The sequence below is a fragment of the Bison bison genome, unplaced genomic scaffold (genome assembly GCF_000754665.1).
Source record: "Bison bison bison isolate TAMUID 2011002044 unplaced genomic scaffold, Bison_UMD1.0 scf7180017864309, whole genome shotgun sequence".
Classification (NCBI taxonomy): domain Eukaryota; kingdom Metazoa; phylum Chordata; class Mammalia; order Artiodactyla; family Bovidae; genus Bison; species Bison bison.
Window position 1 is genome coordinate 4311778 of NW_011494881.1, and position 24242 is coordinate 4336019.

The window sequence follows — 24242 nt, forward strand, 5'->3', positions numbered from 1 at the left end:
GACTACATCAAAGCCTTTGACTGTGTGGATCACAACAAACTGGAAAATTCTTCAAGAGATGGAAATACCAGACCACCTTACCTGCCTCCTGAGAAATTTGTATGCAGGTCAAGAAACAACAGTTAGAACCAGACGTGGAACAACGGACTGGTTCCAAATCGGGAAAGGAGTATGTCAAAGCTGTATATTGTCACCCTGCTTATTTAACTTACATGCAGAGTACATCATGCGAAATGCTGGGCTGGATGAAACACAAGCTGGAATCAAGATTGCTGGGAGAAATATCAATAACCTCAGATACACAGATGACACCACCCTTATGGCAGAAAGCAAAGGACTAAAGAGTCTCTTGATGAAACTGAAAGAGGAGAGTGAAACAGCTGGCCTAAAATTCAACATTTAAAAAACAAAGATCATGGCATCTGTTCCCATCACTTCATGGCAAATAGATGGGGAAACAATGGAAACAGTGATAGAATTTATTTTCTCGGGCTCCAAAATCACTGCAGATGGTGACTGAAGCCATGAAATTAAAAGATGCTTGCTCCTTGGAAGAAAAGCTATGACCAACCTAGACAGCTTATTAAAAAGCAGAGACATTACTTTGCCAACAAAGGTCCATCTAGTCAAAGCTATGGTTTTTCCAGTAGTCATATATGGATGTGAGTTGGACTATAAAGAAAGCTGCTGCTGCTGCTGCTGCTGCTGCTGCTAAGTTGCTTGTCATGTCTGACTCTTTGCTACCCCATAGATGGCAGCCCACGAGGTTCTGCCATCCCTGGGATTCTCCAGGCAAGAACACTGGATTGGGTTGCCATTTCCTTCTCCAATGCATGAAAGAGAAAAATGAAAGAAGTTGCTCAGTCGTGTCCGACTTTTTGCGACGCCATGGACTGCAGCCTACCAGGCTTCTCTGTCCATGGGGTTTTCCAGGCAAGAGTACTGGAGTGGGGTGCCATTGCTGAGCACCAAAGAATTGTTGCTTTTGAACTGTGGTGTTGGAGAAGACTCTTGAGAGTCCCTTGGACTGCAAGGAGCTCCAGCCCGTCCATCCTAAAGGAAATCAGTCCTGAATATTCGTTGGAAGGGCTGATACTTTGGCCACCTGATATGAAGAACTGATCATTAGAGAAGACCGTGATAATGGAAAACACTGAAGGCAGCAGGAGAGGATGACAGAGGATGAAGTGGTTGGATGGCATCACTGACTCAATGGACATGAGTTTATACAAGCTCCGGGAGTTGGTGATGGACAGGAAAGCCTGGCATGGTGCAGTCCATGGGGTCACAAAGAGTCTGACACAACTGAGTGACTGAACTGATTTAACACCAAACATTTTTTTTAATCTATTGATTTTTTAGTTTTTACATTTGGGTTTTGAAAAGATCACTTTGGCAGCCAGGATCACACCTGTGGTTGTACACTGCACAAGGACATACATTTAAGGTAGTAGCATTCACATCATAGACCTCAAAGAACTGTAGCTTTTTATGAACATTTCCAGCAGATGGCAGTAAAGCGTCTTGTCCTAACAAAAGCAGGGAAGTCCAGCATCTTGAGGAAGGGGCATCTTTTTCTAATTTGCACAAGATGCCATCGGCCAGTGCTGGCCTTTTTGGCATGGGTCTAGAGGAAGACAAAACCGGAGACAGGAAAACCACTTAGGCAGCCACGACAATTATCTGGGCTGGAGGAGAAGAGAGCTTTAACTCAGGTAATGGCAATAAGTTTGGAGAAGAGAAGAAAAGATGTGTAAGACTGATGAGGCCAAGTCAAGAGAGGTAGGGATGGAGAATGATTCCAGGTCTGTGCGTGGATGGAACTGCCAGTCCCAGGGGTGATGGAAGAGCCTGTTTCTGGGAATGCTTTCGATTTGGGGATGTGTTGAGTTTTATTTACCTGCAGAACACCCAGGTGACATCATGGCAGGGCTGGAGGTACAGATGTGGTGACATGGGAAGGAGGATGGAAGTGGGCGCTGTAACTGAATGAGGTTTCCCGAGAAGACTGCACAGCCTGAGCAGAGCAGAGCACCCAGACTGGGCCCAGGGACACCGCCACCTAGTGGGCAGGTGGACAGACGTGCGGAGGCAAGGGCAGGAGACAGTCCTGCGTTCTGTCTCAGATGTACTGTGGTATTTCCCATCTCCTGTGAGCTGAGCTGCCCATTGTGGGTTTAGATTGTGTCCAGAATGAGAGGACACGGGCTCTTCCAAGAATAATGTGCGTGATGAGCTTTCCTGCATCCTTTTTGGCTAAGAAATCATTCTTTTTACTATCAGATACTCAGTTGTATTCCAGATGGTTACTGCGACTGGAAGTGTGACTTGCGAGAAGTGAGAGGTTTGCTGTAGTAATTTCCAGACTTCCATGGAAGTCTCCACCACTTAACAAATTTTGATCTTCCCACAAAATTTGCAGTGAAACATTGTGTGCCATATAAATTCAGTTTTTCTATTGATTGCCAGTTCACACAAGGATACTTGTGTTCCCAAGATCAATAAAATCACTCTGGAGTGTAGCAAACTTTTATAGTTGACATGAATATATTTGTCATAACAACATTTGAAGATATTAATAATGATTAACATTATTTCAAACATTTAAATGGTGAAATCTGGCCCAAGGAACATTTAGGCTAAACATCCAACAGAGAAAAGAACTTCTAGGTCTAGATTTTCTGCTGTGTATTCTTTTTTTTTCTCTTTAAAGAGAAAAAATTCTACCTCTGCTTTTGCACTTGAGCACACAATCAAGCTTTTCCTTCCTATAAATTATTTCGGAAGAGTTAGTCCAAGAGCCCAGCTGTACACAGGCCAGCCTCACCTGGGCCTGCACTGCGCCTTCTAACAAATTGCTGCCTTTAGCCTCTTCCTGTGGCCGTGTGCGATGAGGGCAGATTTTCCCTTTGAGAATCCAGTCTTTGCATCTGTCTGTCAAGCTGAAAATCACCTGGCCTTCAGGGGCTTCCTGAAGGCTGCAAGCTTCCCATTAGCCCGGCCTCTCATACTGAGGGTTAATTTGATGAAGCCTGGAGAGGATCCTTAACTGCTTCCTCTAAATGCTTGTGACAGAGGCAGGACAGTTACAGTCCATGATGCTAAAAGAAATTCACCTGTTCAGAAGCTTAAAACTCAGAGGCGCATTTCCACCCATCTGGACAAAGGGGTGAGTGGAGTGCTCCTTCCTCCCAGGTTCGGGGCCCCTAGGGTCAGCAGGTATAGGAAAGTCCTTTTAATTGCGCTCAGTGGGGTACTATACATTTCAACCTAGAATCATAACACAAGCCTATTGTGAAGACTTTACGATGACACCTCTTTAGATGGGTTTCCTTTTGTATAATTTGATTGATTGATTGATTTTTTTGGCTGTGCTGAGTCTTCCGAGTGGGCTTTTCTCGAGTTGTGGCGAGCAGGAACCACTCTTCTTTGCAGTGCGCGGGCTTCTCATTGTGGCTTCTCTTGTTTTGGAGCGCAGGCTCTAGGGCACTCGAGCTTCAATGGTGGTAGCACACGAGCTCAGTAGTTGTGGTTCTCGGGCTCTAGAGCCCAGGCCTAAGAGTTGTGGCGCACGGGCTTAGTTGCTCCGCGGCACGTGGAATCTTCCCTGACCAGGTTCGAACTAGAGTCTCCTGCCTTGGCAGAAAGATTCTTTACCACTGAGCCACCAGGGAAGCCCCGTTGGGTACCCTTTTTAAAAGAAAGATAAGTTGGGCAACAATCTGAAGGCAGCAAACCAGATTAGATATCTAATATGGCATTCATTTCAAATGCTCTTGTGTTCCTTTCCCAACAAGCCTGCTCATATTTTTCAACCACGGTGCCTCAATCTTTGATTCAGAAAACGCCGTGACTGTGTAAATGAACTGTTGGTAAACACCATATTCCTTGCTTAATAACCTGGAAAAGATGTTGTGAGAATGAATTTGCAGTGATTTAGCGCTTTTCATTATGGAAATGCCATATAAATATTTAACTCTAATGCTTATTTTATTCTAATTTTTTGTTAATCACATTTGCTTCGTTAATATGGCGTATTTATGCCAAGTTTTTATTTTATTGCCATAGATTTTATGAATGATGGCAATTGCATGTGTTGATTTATTTGAAATTAGGTTGATTGTATAGACTCATGCAAAATTGTCTGTTAATTTTAGGGCTTAGTATATATGCCATTGTACCAGCAAATCCCCTCAACACACACACGTACACACACACCTGCACACATACATACATACAACACATTCATGCACATGCAATTCCCCCCACCTCCACATATGACACATTGGCACTTTGCCTCTTTCTCTAGGGAAGGAATTCTTTCTAGGGAAGGAATTTTTTTTACAGGCTCATTCATACTTTTGAAGGCAGACAGATTTGATTTAGCAAAACATTCTTCTAAAATTGAGAAAGAAAAAAAATAATAATAAAACAAAGGTGGAAGGAGAAAGCATTCAAGAGTATAAACCAATTCTATGGATTAAAAAAAAATTTTATTGACTCCAAAATTTTGATAGTATGTGAAATACTTTTAGGAATATTCTTTTCTTTAAACTTTTTCACATTTATCAAATGATATGTTTGCTAAAGTCAGAGCCATGGTTACGTCCTGAGGGATATGTGAAAAACCCCTGGGGCCCAACAAACCTCCCTTCCTAGGTCTTGAAGGTATTCCCATTAGGAGTTCACCTTTTAGGTTAAGTAGTTCCTCACCCCGAATATGAATCAGTTCTTTCTATCCACTTTCCTTTAGGACGTAAGAGACCGAGGGCATCAAGTGAAGAGGAAGGAGATTCTGAAAGGGGTCTCAGCTCTCCTCGGAAATGGCTGCACAGTGAAAGAAACTCGGGTTTTATATTAGGGTTATGTTTTAATAAGGGTTAACTTCTGCTGAACGTGGCTTAAACAAGAGAGTTTCTTTTTCTCTCATACAAAAAAAGTCTGTAGAAGACAAGGAGGCTCCACAGTCATAAGAGATTCTGGTTCTTTCTATCTTGTTGCTCTGTAATCCACACTTCTTACTCTTGGACAAAGGTGGCTGCTCAAATTCCAGCCATTGTGTCCTCAGTCTGCCAGTAAAGAGGGAAGAAGAGCACTGTCCTTTCATTGACGCATACTTCCCAGAAGTACCATGCAACACGACTGCTTGCCTCTCATTGGCCAGATCTTTGTCACATGACCACATTTATCAACAAGGGAGATTGGAATACTGTCTTCATTCCTGTGATTATGGGCTCAGCAAAAAATCAGAGGTCTACCGCTAAGAAAGATGGGGGAGAATTAATGTCCAGGGACAGCTAGAAGACTTTGCCACAGGATCATATATCAGGCCTTTCTAAAACATCTTACATGTCTGTGACCTGAGTACTTTTCAGTTTTCTGGATTTCTTTCCAGTCCCAGACATAAAAATCGCAAATGAGTAAAAGTGATCAAACTCAAAGACCATTTCCAAAGAAAAGCTTTGGAAAGCTCAGACCCCATTCCATGATTGCCTATTAACACTCCCTTAAAATTTCAGCGGAAATTCTAGAATTGGCTGGGAATGCAGCAAGGGACAACAAGAAGGCCCGGATAGCCCCGAGACACATCCTGCTGGCTGTTGCCAATGACGAGGAGCTCAACCAGGTACGTCTGAAGCATTGACACCAGCCACCAAATGGATTTGCCAAACACTACTGCTTGTGGACCCAGCTGGTTAGAAATCCTTCCTGCTATAGTGCCCAGTCACATCTAAACTGAAACATTCAGATAGTATAGGATTGAGATTCAAAATAAAATTGTCTCTGGAATAGACTCCATTATATATTTTGAATCTTGCCAGAGCTTCGCTTCCTCTTTAAAAGCAAGCTCTGTGTGTTGCTAGGGGAGGTGTGGTACACACGTGTTCTTCTCTTTACAGGTTCTTCACCCAAACTTTGTTGATGATTTATTCTGACGAGGGCAGAAGTGTCCTTCTTTCTATTATCAAAACTAACCCTTTATACTTTAAAACTGATTCCAAAATCAAGTAAATTCCCACCTTCATCCCCCCACCGAAGTTGTGCGAGGTAGCGGGTGGATAGTATAAGAACTTTCATTTATATTTATTTTCTGGTCTTATTTTTTCAACCTGTTTGTGGCTAAGAATCAGTTCCTATTTCCAATCCAACATGAACTGATAATTTCCGAAAATAAAATAAAAAGTAATTACTAGAAAAATTAAAAGACAAAAATATACAAACTACCAGCTACAATTTTGTTGTTACTAGATCCAATAGATAAACAATAACTCTATCAACTTATTAGACACTTCCTCATGATTTCTGTAGCGCTTTTGCCACAGATGAGTAACTAATAGCTTGTGGACGGGCCCTGGTTGCAGACCACACTTGGAGTAGCACTGCCATAGAATGTGCAAAATGTATTAGTGTGGCCGTTCATGTTGATTAGTTAGAGTAAACAGATATCCATTGGGAGGTGCACGGTCAAACATATTTTACTGATGGAATGCATGATCAAAGGAGTGAGGAAGGTTGTTAACTGAGTCTAGCCCTTGCATTAACCTTTGAACCCCACTTTGTCAAGCTGTGCTCCTACGTCTGAAGCTCTTTATCCTCTGTTATGTCTGGAATTTCCGAGCTCTGGGCAACATCCCTGGTTCCACCCTGTCTACGCTTTCATTTCACTTTGCTTGTTTTGTTTTCCAAACAAAATTGTGGATTGCCTTGATACCTACAGAGAAAAGCCCTACCCGTGAGACAGGGAAAACCGGTTAAATCATGTATCATGCAGTTTCTTTGGAAAGCAGAGACCAGATTTAACACTTTCTTTGCCAACACTTAGAATCATTTTAAGTCCAGAACCAACGTGCTCTTTGCTGTCTGAGCTCACGCATCGTCTCTCTTCAGCTGCTAAAAGGAGTGACCATCGCCAGCGGAGGCGTCCTGCCCAGAATCCACCCTGAACTGCTGGCCAAAAAGCGAGGGACCAAGGGCAAGTCAGAGACTATCCTCTCCCCTCCCCCAGAGAAAAGAGGAAGGAAGGCCACGTCAGGAAAGAAGGGGGGAAAGAAATCGAAGGCTGCCAAACCACGCACATCCAAAAAGGTAAGCCTAGTGGTATCTGTGAGCCCCGGACACTCACAGAACAGGAGGGAAATTGAACCATCCAAAGAGGAGGATGTGGCCAGCATCTCCAAAGGACTGGGGACTTGCCTCAGCTTGGTACTGCGAGTGGGTCGGGGGAGGAAATGATAGGAATGTCTGTGAAAAAGAATAAAAGGGGGACTTCTTGGCAGCCCGGTGGTTAAGACTTCACTTTCCACTGTAGGGGGTGTGGGTTCGACCCATCCCTGGCTGGGAAGCTAAGATCCCACATGCCTGGAAGCCAAAAAAACCAAAACATAAAAGCAGAAGCAATACTGTAACAAATTCAATAAAGAATTTAAAAATTAGCTACATCCAAAAAATCTTAAAAAAAATAAGTAGAGAGTCTTTGAGACCAGCTCAGATAATCATGCAGGGTCTACTAGAGATTTCCAACCCCCAGACATGGTGGTTTTCACGTTTCCGGACCCCTTCCACTGCCCCCACCAAAATCTTCAGAGAGATGCTGGCCTGGAACTCTACTTCCCACCTCCCCCATGTGGCATGCTGACACATCTCTAGCCTTCCACAGAGAGTCATCCGAGTTCAGCCACTGGCATTTCAGGTGTTTGGATAACCTGATATGCTAAGTAGCTATAACTCAGAGATACCATTTATGGAGTCATATTTTTCATATGCTGCCCAGTACAGCAACTACTAGCAACATTTGGCTATTTGAATTTAAATTAATTAAAATGAAATAAAACTCAGTTCCTTGGTTGCCCCAGCCACATTTCACATGCTTGACAGTACCGAGCAACATAAAGGTAGAACATTTCCATGAAGGAAAGAAGTTCTGTTGGTTAGCACTGCTCTGGGGGTTTCAAGTTTTCATTCCTTGGACCTCTGTGATGACTAAAAAGATGACAAAAGAGTTCATTTCTCAGCCGCTGTGCCCCAGGGAGTCCTGGGGAGAAGGGAGATTGAACAGTGTACTGTGAATGACCCCAGCTTCCATAACGTGCAGGTGTTGAAAAGAGCAAGAATAACATACCTGTGTCCAGGTTTGAGTAAGGACTGTGGGTACATAAGAATCCCTTGCTGCTGCTACTGCTAAGTCGCTTCAGTCATGTCTGACTCTGTGCGACCCCATAGATGGCAGCCCACCAGGCTCCGCCATCCCTAGGATTCTCCAGGCAAGAACACTGGAGTGGGTTGCCATTTCCTTCTCCAGTGCATGAAAGTGAAAAGTGAAAGTGAAGTCGCTTAGTTGTGTCGGATCTCTTAGCGACCCCATGGACTGCAGCCTACCAGGCTCCTCCATCCATGGGATTTTCCAGGCAAGAGTACTGGAGTGGGGTGCCATTGCCTTCTCCGAAGAATCCCTTAAATACACTTTATTTTTTGTAGTATCCTTTTTTCCTCATATTGGTATCCCTTGCTTCCTTCCATCAAAAACAGTAGAACCTAACACCTGACCACTTGCTTTTATATCCAACGGGGTGGTTACCAAGGGAAAGACTTAAAAGCCCCTTTGGGCTTTTTCTGGATGATTTCTCATCTGTCCTTCTGGTTTCTACCAACAGTCCAAACCAAAGGACAGCGATAAAGAAGGGACTTCAAATTCCACCTCTGAAGACGGGCCAGGGGATGGATTCACTATCCTGTCTTCTAAGAGCCTTGTTCTAGGGCAGAAGGTAATAAAGAAGGTTGTAATGTGCTGTCATAAAGCACTACTGCATTTTTATAACCTACTGTTTACAAGCAATGATGCCGCCTTCATCCATTCCTTCCCTGATACAACTTTCACTCTGGTCTTGTATTCATTTCTAAGCTAAAAAGCTATGGCAGTGTCTGCATTGTGAGGATAAACAAGCTCTTTAGTGCTGAGAATTGTTTATGCTGACATTGGTCAGCCAGTGGATCTTTCTGCTCAGTATCTTTCTGCTTCCCATGTCCCAGTTATTCTGGTGCTCACCAAAAAAATCCATAGCTAACTTTCTCAACCAGCCTTTGGGAGGCCTGCTTTACATGGTGTGATGTAATTTATCATAGAAAGAAAATAGAAAGATATGTTCCCGGAATATCCCTGGTGTTAGAAGTGAATTATTTGCCAATAATTCAGTCTGCTTGCCTTTCTAGGCTGTAGAAAGAAAACAAACTGGGTTATACATTTGAACAGTTTTCAGCAGTACAACAGCAGCCCCCGCCAAACATGCAGATAATTCATTCCCACACGCATAAGAGACAATTTATCTACTAAGTCAACTGGGGCTGCAATAAGACATGTGTGGAAAGAGTCAGTTAATCATATCTCAGGTAGCGAATGTTTGCAGCCTGACAGTGGTTGAACCTCTTCTGAAGCCATTGGCAAGAGCATGTTTTGAGAAGCACATCAAAGTGGCGGGTTCCTAATTTATCACTGATGAAAGCAGCGGAGCAAAGAGGTGGAAGTTACATCCGCTCTAGGGGCTGTCTGGTTACGAGATGATTTGCTTTCTCTCACTTAAATAGGGGAGCAAGAAGTTCTTGCTCAGGTGGGGAGATGATGGAGAATGGTTTCCATTCCACTCAGTTCACGCCCCTAGGGCAGCATTTCACAAGTGTGGCTCCAGGGTCCCCAAAAGACAAGGTGGCCATATACAGGCAGGTCAGAATCCCGGAGCCCATCCCTTCTCTCCCGCAGAAGTGGTTGGCTTTGCGTCCCTGTCACCAGAAGTCTGTGCTGCTCTGAAAAGAATGCTGAGACATGAGTAGCTTCTTGCAGGAGCTACTCAGAAACTACCATGTCAAACACCAAGACCCCCCCAGATGAGAAATGAGGGCATAATCTTTAGGGAGAAGAAAAGGAAGGGAGATCCCATTCCTGTTACTGGAAGAGGAGGCAGATTTGTTGCATGCTGCTAACCTCAGGGTGAATATCAAATCCACTGAGCTCAAAAGAGCCTACTGAAAACCACACACGTGGAAACTTGAGATGGTTTTTCCACGTAGAGCCGTTTCTGTTGGCAATCAGTGAAAGAATGCACAGATGCGAAGGTTTTCCATAGGACTTATCTCGCCCAACTCTCCATCTTCTCTTCCCAATGCAGCTGTCCTTGACCCAGAGTGACATCAGCCATATTGGCTCCATGAGAGTGGAGGGCATCGTCCACCCAACCACAGCCGAAATTGACCTCAAGGAAGATATAGGTAAGGTTCTGAGACTTCAGGAGAAGTGCCTTAGAATAGCTACTGTTCTGGCAAGTTCTCATGAGGCTGGTCTCTGTCAGCTGGATAGCCTCTGCTTGGCGGACCCTGTCAGTCAAACTCTGCCTTTGTGTTTAACTGAACATCATTAAAGTATTGGGACTTCCCTGGGGCCTCAGACAGTAAAGAATCTGCCTGCAATGCAGGAGACCCAGGTTTGACCCAGGGATCAAAAACTAATTTTTTTAATATGCATATATTTTTGAAATTTTTATTGAAGTGTTATACAAAAACAGATCATTAGTGCACAGCTTGATGAATACAACTGTGTGACCAGCATCGTGATCATGAAACAGAACTTTGCCAGCACCCCACAAGGCCCCTTCTTCCCTTGTCCCAGGACCATTCTCTCCGAGAGTAACCACTATGATGTCCTCTGTATTTTTTATTTGTTTGTTTGTTTATGGTTGCGCTGTATAGCATGCAGGATCTTAGTTCCCCCACCAGGGATTGAACCCATGCCCCCTACAGTGGAAGCACAGAGTCTTAGCCATTGGGCCACCAGGGAAGTCCCTACCACTCTCCTGTCTTCTAATAGCATAGAGGGGTCTCATCTGTTTTAGATTTTATAGAAGTCATGCAGTATGTCTCCTTTTGTGTCTGGCTCCTTTAGCTCAACTTTGTGAAATCCACGCATGCTATTGAGCATGGTTGTAGTTCGTTCATTTTCTTTACTGTGCAGTGTTCCGTTGTAGGAATATAACAGTTTGTTGATCCAGTGTACCCCTGGTGGCATTGGGGCTGTTTCCAATGTGAGCTATAATGAGTAGTGTTACTCTAAGTATTGTTGTGCTTGTTTTGGGTAAACCTATACATATATTTTAAGCGGCAGTATTCAGAACATCACTGGTAAAAAGGAAATTGACATCTGGAACAAGTTAGGCTGTCTGTAAGGCTATACACTGAATTATTTCACCAGTGGATTGCCACCTGTCCCACCAGTGGTACCAGGCTAGGTGGAGGAACCTAGGAAGGTAAGCTTCCAGACACTAGAAATAATAAGATGGCAACTAGATGGTCACCATCTCACCCATTTTTACAAGACAGAAATGAGTAAAGGGTTTTGTTCCTGAGATACAGGACTTGCTCCTGAGGTAGGTGAGTTGGGGTGGATACTAGTAGCTCAGCCCTGGATGGCAGCACCAGGGCCCCAGGCTGCCGGGCTCACCTGTGTGTCCACCTTGGCGTCACAGGCCACTTGCTTTGCTGAAATGGAGATACGATAGCACTGGGTGGGGGAAACACCAAAAACAAATGACAGAAACTAGTATTACAGAGACACAGGGTTTCTCTTGCACATAGAGATGGTGAAAACTCCTCCACTCCTCAAACCCAGCCCAGGCTCTACCAACTGTTCTCAACTCACTGCGTTTGGAAAGTCTGCCCCTAGTGGCCTTAATCTGGAGCTCTGTCTGAAGTGTTTCCTAGTGGCTCATGGCACCCCACTCCAGTGTTCTTGCCTGGAAAATCCCATGGACGGAGGAGCCTGGTAGGCTGTAGTCCATGGGGTTGCTAAGAGTCGGACATGACTGAAGCGACTTAGCAGCAGCAGCAGCATCTTTTAAAGTTTTACCTTCTTTTTCATTTCTATAGTATTTGCATTTTTATATCAGGAAAACAATAAAAATAGCTCTATTTTTTAAGTGGTGGGTGGTAGTAGAACAGAAAAAAACACTAGAATTGGAACAAAAACTCAAGGTCAGATCCCAAACCCAGTGGAGGTTCTGAGTCCTTAATTTTTTAAAAAGATCATTAAGAGTTCATGTCATTGAGACTGCATTATGAACAAATCAACCCCTAAAAAGGTCCTTTGAAGAGTTTGTGTCAATTGCCAACAATATAACTTGTACCACTGACTTACTTTGATAGTACTCATAATGGTATAACTTCTTCTCCCATTTTATGCCTCTCCTGTTTTTTCTTATGCTTCCTTTTTGCTTTCAAGAGGGATCAGTCTTTTATATCTCCAGTATCCTTTTCCTCTACAGTGGAGACTTCTTCTAAATGAAATATCAAGTTAAGAAATAAATACATAAGTTGAAAAAAAGAAAACCTTATTTATCTAACCCTAAACCTTAAAGTTATAAATACTTTTGTTTTCTTTGCAGACTTTTTTTTTTTTTGGCCACACCACAGGCCTCGGCAGTGAAAGTACCAAGCCCTAACCATGGGACCACCAAGAAATTCCCTCTTTGCAAACTTCTGAGGCTTCTTTTTTATTGTTGTCTTCCTGGGCCATTTTTAAAATTTCTAATTTGGGAGTGAGGCATTCTGCATCTTCAGAGCAGCTTCTTTGTCTCTTCCCTGTTCTGACTAAAGGGCTGAGACCTGCCTCCATAGCTTCTGCTCCTTGAGCTCTTGTTTCACATTCCACAAAGGCAAACCCCTTTGACTCTCTAGGAGACTTATAGTGTGGTACAGTTACGGAAACAACATTACTGTATTTCGCAAATATTCTTTCAATCCAGCTGTGATTAACATTTTGGGGAAATAATTCCTATGATACATTAGAAGCAATAGTAAGTGAAATAAAATATTAAATAATTCTTTTGAAAAAAAGTTTACTAGAATCTAAGTACTGTTGGATAGAAGCACAGGGACCCCTGCCACCAGTGATCAATGGCAACCAGGATTTAATTTTTTTAATTTTTTAAAGTTTATTTATTTAGTTAGTTAGTTAGTTTGGCTGTTCTAGGTCTTTGTTGCTGCATGAGAGCTTTCTCTAGTTGCAGAGAGTGGCGGCTACTCTCTGGCTGGGGCACACGGAGTTCTCATTGCAGTGGCTCTCATTACAGAGCACAGGTTCTAGACGCACGGGCTTCAGTGGTTGCGGCTCACCAGCTCTAGAGCACTGGCTCAGTAGTCGTGGCTCATGGGTTTAGTTGTCACGCAGCATGTGGGATCTTACCGGACCAGGGATTGAACCCTTGTCCCCTGCCTTGGCAGGCAGATTCTTAAGTGCTGGGCCACCAGGGAAGCCCGGTAACCAGGATTTAATTGCAAAAGTTGATTCCTAATTTCTAAGCACTTTTTTAAGACCTAGTAAAACTGTCAACCAGTGTAAATTAATGGATTTGAAAAGGGCAACCACAATGGCTTTCCGCTATTGTCCTTCACAGGTAAGGCCTTGGAAAAGGCTGGGGGCAAGGAGTTCTTGGAAACAGTAAAGGAGCTTCGCAAGTCCCAGGGCCCTTTGGAAGTAGCTGAAGGTAAGTGTGGAATTGGGTCACGTCCCCAGCCGCCTTCCCCTCTAGCAGCAGGACATTGTTCACACACATTCAGTTCACAGAGCAAAACAGGCGGCAACCAATCAGGAAGGTATTTTAGCATCTCTCAGATAATTTGAGCAGGCCCACATAGATCATTTCTTACACCATGGGGACTATAAAGTGTCTGGATACGGCCCATTTTGCATCATCAGCTTACCCAAAAATGGTCTAGAATGGTTGGGTAACTTTCTGTGTGTGCGGAAAATGCATGACAGAGTTTACCACTGTTTAAACCTGTACAGTGCGGTGGCGTTAAGTATACTCAGTGCTGCTTCTCTGTCACCACTGCCTAGTTCCCAGAACTTTTTATCACCATCTGTACAAAGTCCACATGGATTGAGTAGTCACGTCCCTCCCCCAGCCCCTGACAACCACCAGTCTGCTTTCTCTTCCTATAGATTTGCCTCTTCTGGATATTTTATATAAATTGAATTGTATAATATGTGATCTTTTGTGTCTGGCTTCTTTCACTTAAAATGTTTGGAGGCTTATCCATACTGTAACTTGTATCAGTGCTTCATTCCTTTTTAGGGCTGAATACTATTTCATTTGTTTATCCATTCATCACTTGGGTCATTTCCACCTTTGACTTCTGTGAATAGAGTTCCTCTGAACACCTGTGCACAGGTTTTTGTTTGTTTGAACACTTACTTTCAAAGGTAACTTTTTGACAAGTGGGTCTGACTTCAGATCCATGTTCACACCTACCTCCAGGGACATCTAGTTGGTGCCAAGTGCTGCCCTGGGGCAGGGGCGCCAAGGACAAAGAAATCCCACTCCTGTCCTCCAGCACTGGACAGTCGAGAAGGAGAGACAGACACATAAGTGGGGCACAGAGAGGGAGCCATACACTGTGCTTGGGGAGATGGGGAAGTACATGTGAGGATGTGAGATCTACGCGGGGGCAAGGACATTGTGGGCAGTAGGGTCACAGTGTGTGAGAAGGCAAGGTCAGGAGCCAGCAGGGAGGAGATGAACAGCAGCCAGAGATGGGCCTGTCCCGTGGGCTGTGCTAATGGTCTGGATTTGACTCTATATAGACTAAGAGAGGTGCTTTTCAAAATAGAAGCTGGGGAATGTCACGATCAGATCTGATTGCGAGAAAAGTTATAGGGCTACTGATCAAGAAAGAACACGTGTCCTCACTTTACAGCTGCACATACCACTCGTCATACGATGATAGATAGAATTTCCTTTTTAAAATTTTAAGACATTGGACTTCCCTGGTAGGCCAGTGGCTAAGAATCTGCCTCCAGTGCAAGAGGCATGGGTTCAGTCCCTGGTCCGGGAGGATCCCACATGCCGTGGAGCAACTAAGCCCTTGTGCTACAACTGCTGAGCCTAGGCACTGCAGCAAGAGAAGCCACTGCGATGAGAAGCACGTGCGCCACAATGGAGAGTAGCCCTTGCTCACCACAGCTAGAGAAAGCCCTCGCACAGCAATGAAGACCCAGCACAGCCGAAAATAAGTAAAAATTAAAAAAAAACTTTACGACAGAAGCATGCTGACATAAAACATAAGCATCCATGTAGACAGAGATAGGAGAGCTGCAAGCAGCCACAGTGAGGGGCGTGGGAGCTGGGCTGCAGTTCTGGTAACATGCAGAGAAATCAGGAGGTCACCTGATGGAACTAGAGTCACCTCACACTTGGAAGGGACGCGAGCCAGGCTCCCTGCTGAGAGAAAGGGCTGGATGAAACTCCCAGCCCTTACAGGAAGCCAAGGTTCTGACTGACTCCTTGGGCTCTGGCTCGGGTGAAATCCATTTTCTAGAGAAGCAGAAGGGTGCAGAGAGCCCCTCACCCAAGCCCAGGGCCATGTCACCCATCAGCTGAGTGCCTGCGTCTACCCCATCCCTTGTATAACCCAGAGACAGAGCCCTGAGTCATCCGTGATAGAGAGGATCCTAACGGGGGGTCTTGGGGAAGCACCTGCAAACTGCCTGATAGGGTGGGAAGGAGAGAAAAACAGCTTCCCTACATAAAGCGAGAGCCTCCAACATGCTTCGAAACAGTTCCAGAGGTAGGAAATAGGAGGCAGAGAAGCAGTATGTAAAAAGATGAAGGGACTTCCCTAGCAGTCCAGTGGTTAAGACTCCATGCTTCCACTGCAAGGCCACAGGTTCAGTCTCTGGTCAGGGAACTAGGATCTTGTATCACGGGCCAAAAAGTTTAGAAAATTAGTAATAATAATTAATAAAAAGATGAAGAGTTAAAACTACTATGTGTGAAATAAACTACAAGGATATATTGTACAGCACAGGGAATACAGCTAATATAGCCAGTATTTTATGATAACGTTAAATGAAGTATAATCCATAAAAATTCTAAAGGACTATGTTGTTGCACACCTGAAACTAGTATGTGATAAATCAACTACACCTCAATTTAAAAGAAAAAAGATTTTGACTGAGAATTTTCCAGAATGAAACCCTTGAATCCTCAGGTTGAAAACACTACTGAGTATATTTAAAACATCAAAATAAATCCAAAACCTGGCCTGTCACGGTGGCATTTCCAAAAATCAAGAGAAACCTGCAAAGCAGCCTACGGAAAGGCAGGGCATTTGTAAAGATGGTTCTCCTGCCAGCAGACTTATCAGCAACAAAAGATGCTTGGAGACAGAAGTGTCTTCAAAGCACCAAGGGGGAAGACTGCACTAAGAAGTTCACATGTTGTTTGTTATTATTCAACAGGGAGGGTAAAAGGTGTGGAGTTTCAGATAGCAAAACTTGAGAGTCAGAGGTCCACAGACTCTTGCTGAAAGGACTACAGAAGCCTCACAGGGAGAAACAGAAATGAATCCAGAAGGATTGAGAGGGCTGCAGGAAACAAGCGTGAGCTAAGAAAGCAGATACATCTGTTAGGTCCAAGTATTCATGGCCCCGGGGCCAAACAGCAGTTATCTCCCTGGGAAGAAGGGTTTTGTGTGGGTGCATCTGGAAAAGGGGAAATAGTTCATCAGGGTGTAAATTAGACCATATTTCATTCAGTTTCAAAACACCATCATTTGAAAGATATGTCCTTATTGTAAGAAAGAATACATTTCCAACATGGAGTGTCCAGTAAGAGACCCCACACAAAGCCTGGACACCTTCAGTTTAACAGAAAGCAAAACATGGACCCACCATGCAGAAAGGGCAGCCAGTACCTGTCTTGACCTTGGCATTGGGTAGACCAATGGGGAAAAGCCTCACTAGGGAACTTGAACCACACGCTGGTACTCCTGTGGATTTCCACTGTGACCCCAAAACCTCAATTGGGAAGGCTAGTGGGACGTGACCTGGGTATGGTAGAGTCCTCAGATGACATAGAAGCAAATACAACTTCCCTGTGGAAGAACTCATCTCAGTCCAAGCCCACAGCGATTCTAAGTGCGTCCAGATTCCAGGCGGGAAGCTGGATGGGAGAGGGGTGGGACATGGTGGTGAAAGTGAAGCAGACGGGCCTGGAGTGAGGCAGGTCAGAGGAGACTGACAGGTGGTGCCAGAGACAAAGAAAGGGGAACTGGCTTTGGGCGTGAGCGATGACTGATGGGCACCTGTTGGACCTGGGGTTCCAGCAAGACCACTGGTAAGCAGCTGATGAAAACTGAGGACAAAAATGGTTTGTAGGAGCCAGGGCCAAGTGGCAGCAGAGAGAACAATAGGCCTGGGTGGACAGGAGAAGGAGGGGCTGCTGCAGGGAACTGAGGCAGGAGAGAAAGCACAGGGCCATGGAGACCAAGGATCAGCTGCAGCCACAGCCTCCCAGCAGGACTAGGGCCACCCTGCCGTCCACTTGATGATGGTGACTCTGAAAAGATGTTGGGCTCCCCTGAAGGAAGGTTCCAGAGGCTCCTTGCAGCCACTCTGCCATCTGAGAGCATGGTCCCCACCAAGTGAAGGTGACTCACCAGAGGACATCACATCACATAAAGAGAATTAGTAGATGTTTCTACCAAATATCAGGGTTCCAAGACCCAAGATCACTTGACCTTCACCTTGGCACCTCTAGAGAACACTAAATCGTTACAACTACAAGCAGGGGTTTCCATTTCCAGGTGCCATGGAAATGCTTTGTTTTAGGCTGACCTGCTACCATGGACTTCCTTCAAAATCTAGAGTAGTGACTTCCCTGACGGTCCCCACTGCAGGGAGCCTGGGTTCAATCCCTGTCGAGGAACTAAGATCCCACATGCCATGTTGCATGGACCAAAAACATGAAAGAAAGAAACAACAACAAAAACTAGTGTAAATAGAGAGTTTCAAAGGGGATGAGAAGGCATGCCATTTTTTCTTGATTAACTTAACACATTTCTTGTTTCACTTAACACTCCCATTAGGGGTACATTTCTCTTATTTAAAATTACTTTTAATGTTAAAAAGAGTATCATTCAGCTGGTAACATGATCATATTTTAAACATATATAAAATAAATCAACCTGGTTTGTAAGGAGCTGAAATCTCCCCAGCGTATAAGAACAGTGAGGGCCTCAGGGAAGTTGCCCCAAGCAGGCGGTGCCAGTCCCCACGATACTGGGTTCCCTTGAACCACAAGGCCAGTGGGAACATTCTGCTTCTGGTGTACAAATGTACGTGTTAGAGAGTCAACCAGTCATGCCCGCTGCTGCCTCAGTATTTACATCAACTGATTCCCTAACTCACTCATTCACTAATCAGACACTTGGCACCAGCCTGGGCACTGGGAAGGCAGGGCGTTCACAGCTGTAGCTGACAGGCAGGGGACGCCCCTTGCATGTGTCACCACCCTCCCTGGTCTGTGCAGGTATAGCCTCTTCAGCACTGTGGATGGACATCACCAGGAAACACAGCTCGTGTACTGGGTGGGCATCATACATTCCAAATAAGTGTTTTAAACCAACCCCACATGCTGCTCTGGAATATGGCAGACATATATTTGTTAGAAACGCTGCTGTACCAGCGTGACCTGCTCGAAGTCCCCCGTCTCCCAGAGCCTGGCCACTGCAGGAGGGTGGGGGACCTTTGCTAAATTTGGTTCCTTGAGTGGCACAGAGCCCCAGCTCCACAAGGTGGGTGGCTTAGAGGCAAGCAGCAGGTGGCTGCAGCTACCAACACCCCCAAGGGGCCAGAGAGTGGCCAGTGGATCAGACCCAACCGCTCCTGTGGAGATCAGTGGCCACAAGGACTTACCTAGAACTCCTCACTATCAGCTCTGGCACTGACAGCAGAGGTTTGGGAGAGTAAAAAATAAAAATAGGGAGTATGAACTGAAATTATGAGACCAAGCAGGTGTAATCTAACTTCACAACCTGTTGTGAACACCTGCTTGCTGCAGGCTCTTTAGGTATACAAGGACGATCAAAAGACAGTCCCTGTCCAAGGAGGTGTACAACATAGAGTGGTTCTCAATTTATGGAGGGTCCTCAAATCACCAAGCACAAGGCCTGCATCAGACAGGATCTCAGATGGGGAGGGAAGAGAGGGCTTGTCAATTTTTAAAAAGCCATTGTATTAGTTTCCTATCACTAGAAACTATTACAGACCCGCACAAATTAGCGCAAACTTGGTAGACTCAAACAACACAAACGCATTGTCTTAGCGCTCTGGACATCAGAAGGCCGCAATGAGTCTTAAGAAACTAAAATTAAGGTGCTGGCAGGGCTGGTTCCTTCTTAAAGCAGCTGTTCCTTGCCTGTTCCAGCTTCTGTTTGTGCTAAGTTATTTCAGTCATGTCTGACTCCTTATGACTCTATGGACTGCAGCCCGCCAGGCTCCTCTGTCCATGGGATTCTCCAGGCAAGAATACTGGAGTGGGTTGCCGTGCCCTCCTCCAGGGGATCTTCCCAACTTAGGGATCGAACCCACGTCTCCTGCATTGGCAGGCAGATTCTCTACCACTGCACACATACTACCTGGGAAGCCCCATACCTTTGATTAGGAGGCCAGAAGGCAGACCATGTGAACATCTATGGCATGCTGTCACATCTGTTTTCACTGTTTACCCGAAACTTGTGCCAACTGTCAAAAGCAATTCTGACACGGCTCTTCCTCTCCTAAGGAGGACACAGGAGATTCAGCCTAACCCCCGGCTTAAGGGGAAGACATAAGAAATAACCTGCAGCATTTCTCTCTCATGTCCCAGCTGCCGTCAGCCAGTCGAGCGGACTTGCAGCCAAATTGTCATCCACTGTCACATCCCTCAGTGGGGCTCTGACAAATGTGAAGAACAGCTTGAAGAGACCATCAAAAATTGCCTCTCGGCAGCAGAGGACAAGAAGCTGAAGTCGGTGGCATTCCCGCCCTTCCCCAGCGGCAGGTAAGATGTTCTCTTCTGGGCGGGCAGCAGGGATGCTGAGTCAGTTCATCCAGCCTTCTCCCTGGGAACCAGCTGCGCCCCCACTTGGTCACATCCAGCTTGGCCATCCCAGAGGACATAACCAAGGACTGCCAGCGGCAGCCAAGCACTTTGACCAGGCGACAGAGTGAGAATCCCAGCTTCCATCGTTCGAAACAGAGAAAGGTAGCTTCCAGGAGGAACAGGAGGCAGAGTTCATTTTTGAGAGCCAGGTTCAAAGTCCACGTGCCCACCAGCTGTGCCTTGTCTAGAACACAGAATGGGAAACACCAGGCTCGAAGGCACTTGCTTCTCAAAGCATGGTCCACCGACCAGCAGCAGGGAGCCCAGAGTTAGGATGCAGGTCTCAGAATCCCTGCAGCAGAGGCTGGAGAAGTGAAAGGTCCTCAGCAAAGGCTTGCTTTCAGGGGTTGGCGAAATGATTGCTCTCTCTGCCACAGACCCCAACTGGGCGCGGGAGCAATATTTCAGGCAAATAATGAGGCTGTCTGTCCTCACATGTAGCATGGCCTCTCCCTTTACACTCACAGCCAGAGGGAGTTATTGCTTTAATTTTGAACACCCTCTCGAGAGAGAGTCCTCCATAGCAAAGATATGATTTACAGTCTGAAGATGTTACGGCTGAGTCATACCCGAAGGCAGAGAGGGAAGGAATGAGGCTTAGCTTCCTGCCACAATTCTATCCTAACCTAAGTGGTCAGTGCTGGGTCTCCATAGCCTGGCCTGGAGATGCTGTGAATGGAATTCTCTGCATACAACTGCGACCACTCGCCAGGATGTCCTGGGCTGGGACATGACAGCTGACCAAGAAGAATTCTTATCAGGCCAGCCCATCCCAGACCCACCCAAGGGGGCCAGGGTGTCACCACGATGGTTGGGTCCCTGGCAGAGAGCTCTCCTGTGGCATCCTGGGGCTTGGGGCCCTGCCCAGAATCATCACTGCTGAAATTACATTGGCACATCCACATGGGTTAGTGAGAGGAAGGTGAAATGCATGAGACAGGAATTAATGAAGACGTCCCTCTTTTGAGCATACATTTGTGCCCTTTAATAAATAATCCGTTTAGCATGGAACCCAGTTTTGAGGGAGCTGATTAAAACTATACAGGCTTTCTGCAAGATCAGGTCTTTTAAATACTGAGTTGGTATTTTTTAAAGCTAAGCCAAACTTGAGTCAGGCCACATAGATTCAAACACTGGGCTCCTCACCATCCAGCCCTAAAACCATGGTGCCTCTCTGAGCCAGTGCGGCACCTGTAAAGTGGGGACAATGACCTTTGCCTGTCTCCTTCCCAGGCTGTCCCTCTTCTGGGGTCAAAAGAGATTGTGTGTGGACCCCCCTGCACACAGTAAGACCTTGAGTGACAGGAACAAGGGCCTGGTGCCAAGATAAGAAGCAATCACATTGCCCCCACCCCGGGCTGAGGGCAGAGTTCCTTCATGGGCCCCAGGACCAAAGTGACATTGGCTCCTCTTTCCTTTCGGCACAGAAACTGCTTCCCCAAACAGACAGCAGCCCAGGTGACCCTCAAAGCCATCTCGGCCCACTTTGATGATTCGAGTGCATCCTCGCTGAAGAACGTCTACTTCCTCCTCTTCGACAGCGAGAGCATCGGCATCTACGTACAGGAGATGGCCAAGCTTGATGCCAAGTAGCCGCCCTGCGCCCACAGGCGGCCACCACACTCACCAACGGGAATCAGGAGGATCAGAGTCACAGGAGCGGGGTTTTATCTTTAAAAGGAGAAAGGAAGGTTGACGGCAGGGGAGCGGAGGGCAGCGGAAAGGGAAGCGGGTAGCAGGAGCTGCAGGAGCAGGCCCTGCCCACGGGAAGAGCCCTCTGCATTTCTGTTATTTTATATTCTCGTTAAAAAAGAGCCTCAGTCCGTAATTAACCAGGTCTCCACCAGGGTTTTCTTTCTATGTGTTTTCTTCCTGTTGTTTTAGAACTTTTGAAAAAAAAAAAACACAGACTTTGTTTAGATTTATAGCATTGACTTTTACACACACACAAAATCCTTTCAAAATTCTTAAAATCTTCTGTTTCTCCTTTTTTTTTGCAAGGGAAGAGGGCGGAAAAAAAAGTGACTTGGGCTTTGTTGGCTGTCTGTATTCAGTGATGGGAGAGAAGAAAATTAGAAAGGCATCTCACTGGTGCTTTTTTCTGTTTTAGTGCCCCCACCTTTAACCCTATAATATCTGTAACTACTCTTAAAAAGATTTTGCTTCAGGCTTTTTTTTGTTTTGTTTTGTTTTTTTTTTAAAGAAAATGAAAGGAAAAAAAAAATAAAAGATCCAGTGTCTTTCTTACAATATATTCTTTTATTGCAACTTTGTCTTCAGTTTGGAGAACTGTGTCCCCATGGATGGACACTTCTAGGATGTTATAAATAGAACAAGGCCTGTCACTACAGGACAGAGGCTTCCACCACGCCAGGCCCCGGGGCAGACTGCACGCAATGGCTTGTGTTTCTCAGGCAGCAGGTCCCGCTTGCAGGAAGGGAGCCTGGTTGGTTGTGGTCCGCAGGAATGGAGGCCTGGGTGAAGCCTCCATGGGGTGGCCATCCTTTGGGAGAGAGGCACAGTCTCTCTTAAGCATGGGCAACAGCATGGAACAGACTTGGGCCACAGCCCAGACAGGATAGACCACAAGACCCCAGTGAGGCTGGTATCCTAAGAATTCTGGTCAAGAACCCAGAGGTTACCATTAAAAGTAGGCAGGGAGAGACAGGGTGGGCCAGGGCAGGACCTGAATTTATTCAGATGAACTCATCAGCCACTCTTGCCTTAGGCTTGTGGTCCCAAATAGGCTTGTCCTGATTAGAAGTGCTCTCTCTAATAGAGGAGTCAACTTTTTATTTTTTATACCTTAACATCATTGGTGGCAGGCATTATTGCCTCAAGGCTGAGCCTCCAGATAAGTGACATTGGGGTTGGTCAGGAAATCAGAGGAACAAAACCACAGGATTCCCACAAGGTACTCCTGCCCCAGCATCAGCTAGAGATTTGTCACAAATTTGCCCATGACGCTAGCCTGGAAGCATGCAGGGGTTCCCCTGCTGAACCCCAATCTATTCCCTGAATGTTAGCCAGATTGCAACCCATGAAAATGGTCACGTTAGCTTGGCTGCCTTTCCTTAAACACCCCCAGCAGCTGGCAGACCAGGCTTCTGTCTTAACCCTTTAGTTCTATAAAAACTCGCTCTCTGGTAGAACGGACTAACCAGGAGGGAAATTTCATCTAATGCTTCTTAAATATAACCTATGGTATATAATCAGGATCTAAAAATAGAATGTTTCATGATGAATAAAGATGGTATGGACTAACAGTTTAAAAATCAGGCTTCTATTAATCTGAGTGTTGCAGGATGTACAGGCCTCCCCACCCCCCATGTGATGGGAGAGGTTGGGATGCAGGCCATCCCTCCATCCCAGCCCCCTTTCCTTAGCTGGTCTTGAGCAGGCCCTCTTTCCTGCCCTTACAGATAGGGAGATGCTTCCTGCCACCAGGAGAGGGAGCTCTCTCCCCTACTCAGTGCTCTGAAAGCCACATACCGTGCATGTGTGTGCACGTGCGCATATGCACACACACACACACACACACACACACACACACACACACATCCAAGAGGAGGCTGGGGTAGAGAAGGCAGGCTATGCCCTTCAGGAACAAGTGAACCCTACAGCCAGCATGAGTGCAAGAACACCTTTCCAAACCCAGAAAGAGTTCCTTAGGGGTGTCTTTTTTAACATTAATATCCCTCTCCCTCTCCCAGTTTTTGGTTTTCTATAAATTGTGTTTCTGGTCAGTACTTTACTGACATCTTACTCCAGGAAAAGAGCTTTTGCCCTTAGGCATTTGTCAAGTGGGTACCATCTGTCAGGAAATCTGATGCCCAGGCAGCGGTGGTACCTCTCTCTCGCCCGGATTCCCCATCAGGGTGGAGACTGTTTCATGGTTTTCCAGCTCGTGGAGACCAACAGGTCCCGGCTCTTGGCCAGCCGAACCATAAGCCGCCCCACGTAGAAGCCGCTGATCTGGCCCACGCCGTCATTTCTCCCCATGGCCAGGAGGAACGTCAGTGAACCTGTGGAGCAGAAACACGCATGCAGTCTAGAATCCTGCTCACTGTTCACGGGCCTGCAACTCCCTGGGCACAAACTCTTCCCAGGGCCTTCAGTGTCGGGGCGGGGAAATGCATATGGCTTTCAGGAAGTTGGCCAAGTCCCCAGCATATCTTCCTAGAGCTCTGGGTTGGGGCTGGGGGTGTGGGGGCGGGTTTCTATGCCTAACTTTGAGAGTGTGTCCTAGCGTTCAGGCATCCTAAAGTCCACGAAGGC

General features: G+C 45.9%; 2 protein-coding genes across 4 annotated transcripts in view; one reads left to right on the top strand and one right to left on the bottom strand.

Moving 5' to 3' along the window:
- The window catches only part of LOC104997466 (core histone macro-H2A.2), a 52949-nt gene extending 30739 nt beyond the window's left edge, over positions 1 to 22210 (top strand). The window contains 8 exon segments of the mRNA XM_010852221.1: positions 5520 to 5626; positions 6889 to 7086; positions 8652 to 8762; positions 10158 to 10257; positions 13434 to 13523; positions 19689 to 19721; positions 19724 to 19862; positions 21392 to 22210. Coding sequence (XP_010850523.1) covers positions 5520 to 5626; positions 6889 to 7086; positions 8652 to 8762; positions 10158 to 10257; positions 13434 to 13523; positions 19689 to 19721; positions 19724 to 19862; positions 21392 to 21557 — 944 coding nt within the window. The 3' untranslated portion in view covers positions 21558 to 22210.
- The window catches only part of AIFM2 (apoptosis-inducing factor, mitochondrion-associated, 2), a 17419-nt gene continuing 15381 nt past the window's right edge, over positions 22205 to 24242 (bottom strand). For 2 of the 3 annotated variants that reach the window (XM_010852219.1, XM_010852218.1), the window contains exons 8-9: positions 23815 to 23989; positions 22213 to 22467 (exon numbers count right to left, since the gene is read on the bottom strand). In XM_010852219.1, coding sequence (XP_010850521.1) covers positions 23838 to 23989 — 152 coding nt within the window. In that variant the 3' untranslated portion in view covers positions 22213 to 22467; positions 23815 to 23837. Of the gene's footprint in view, positions 22468 to 23814; positions 24049 to 24242 lie in introns of all 3 variants that reach the window. The other variant, XM_010852220.1, reaches the window with a different exon arrangement.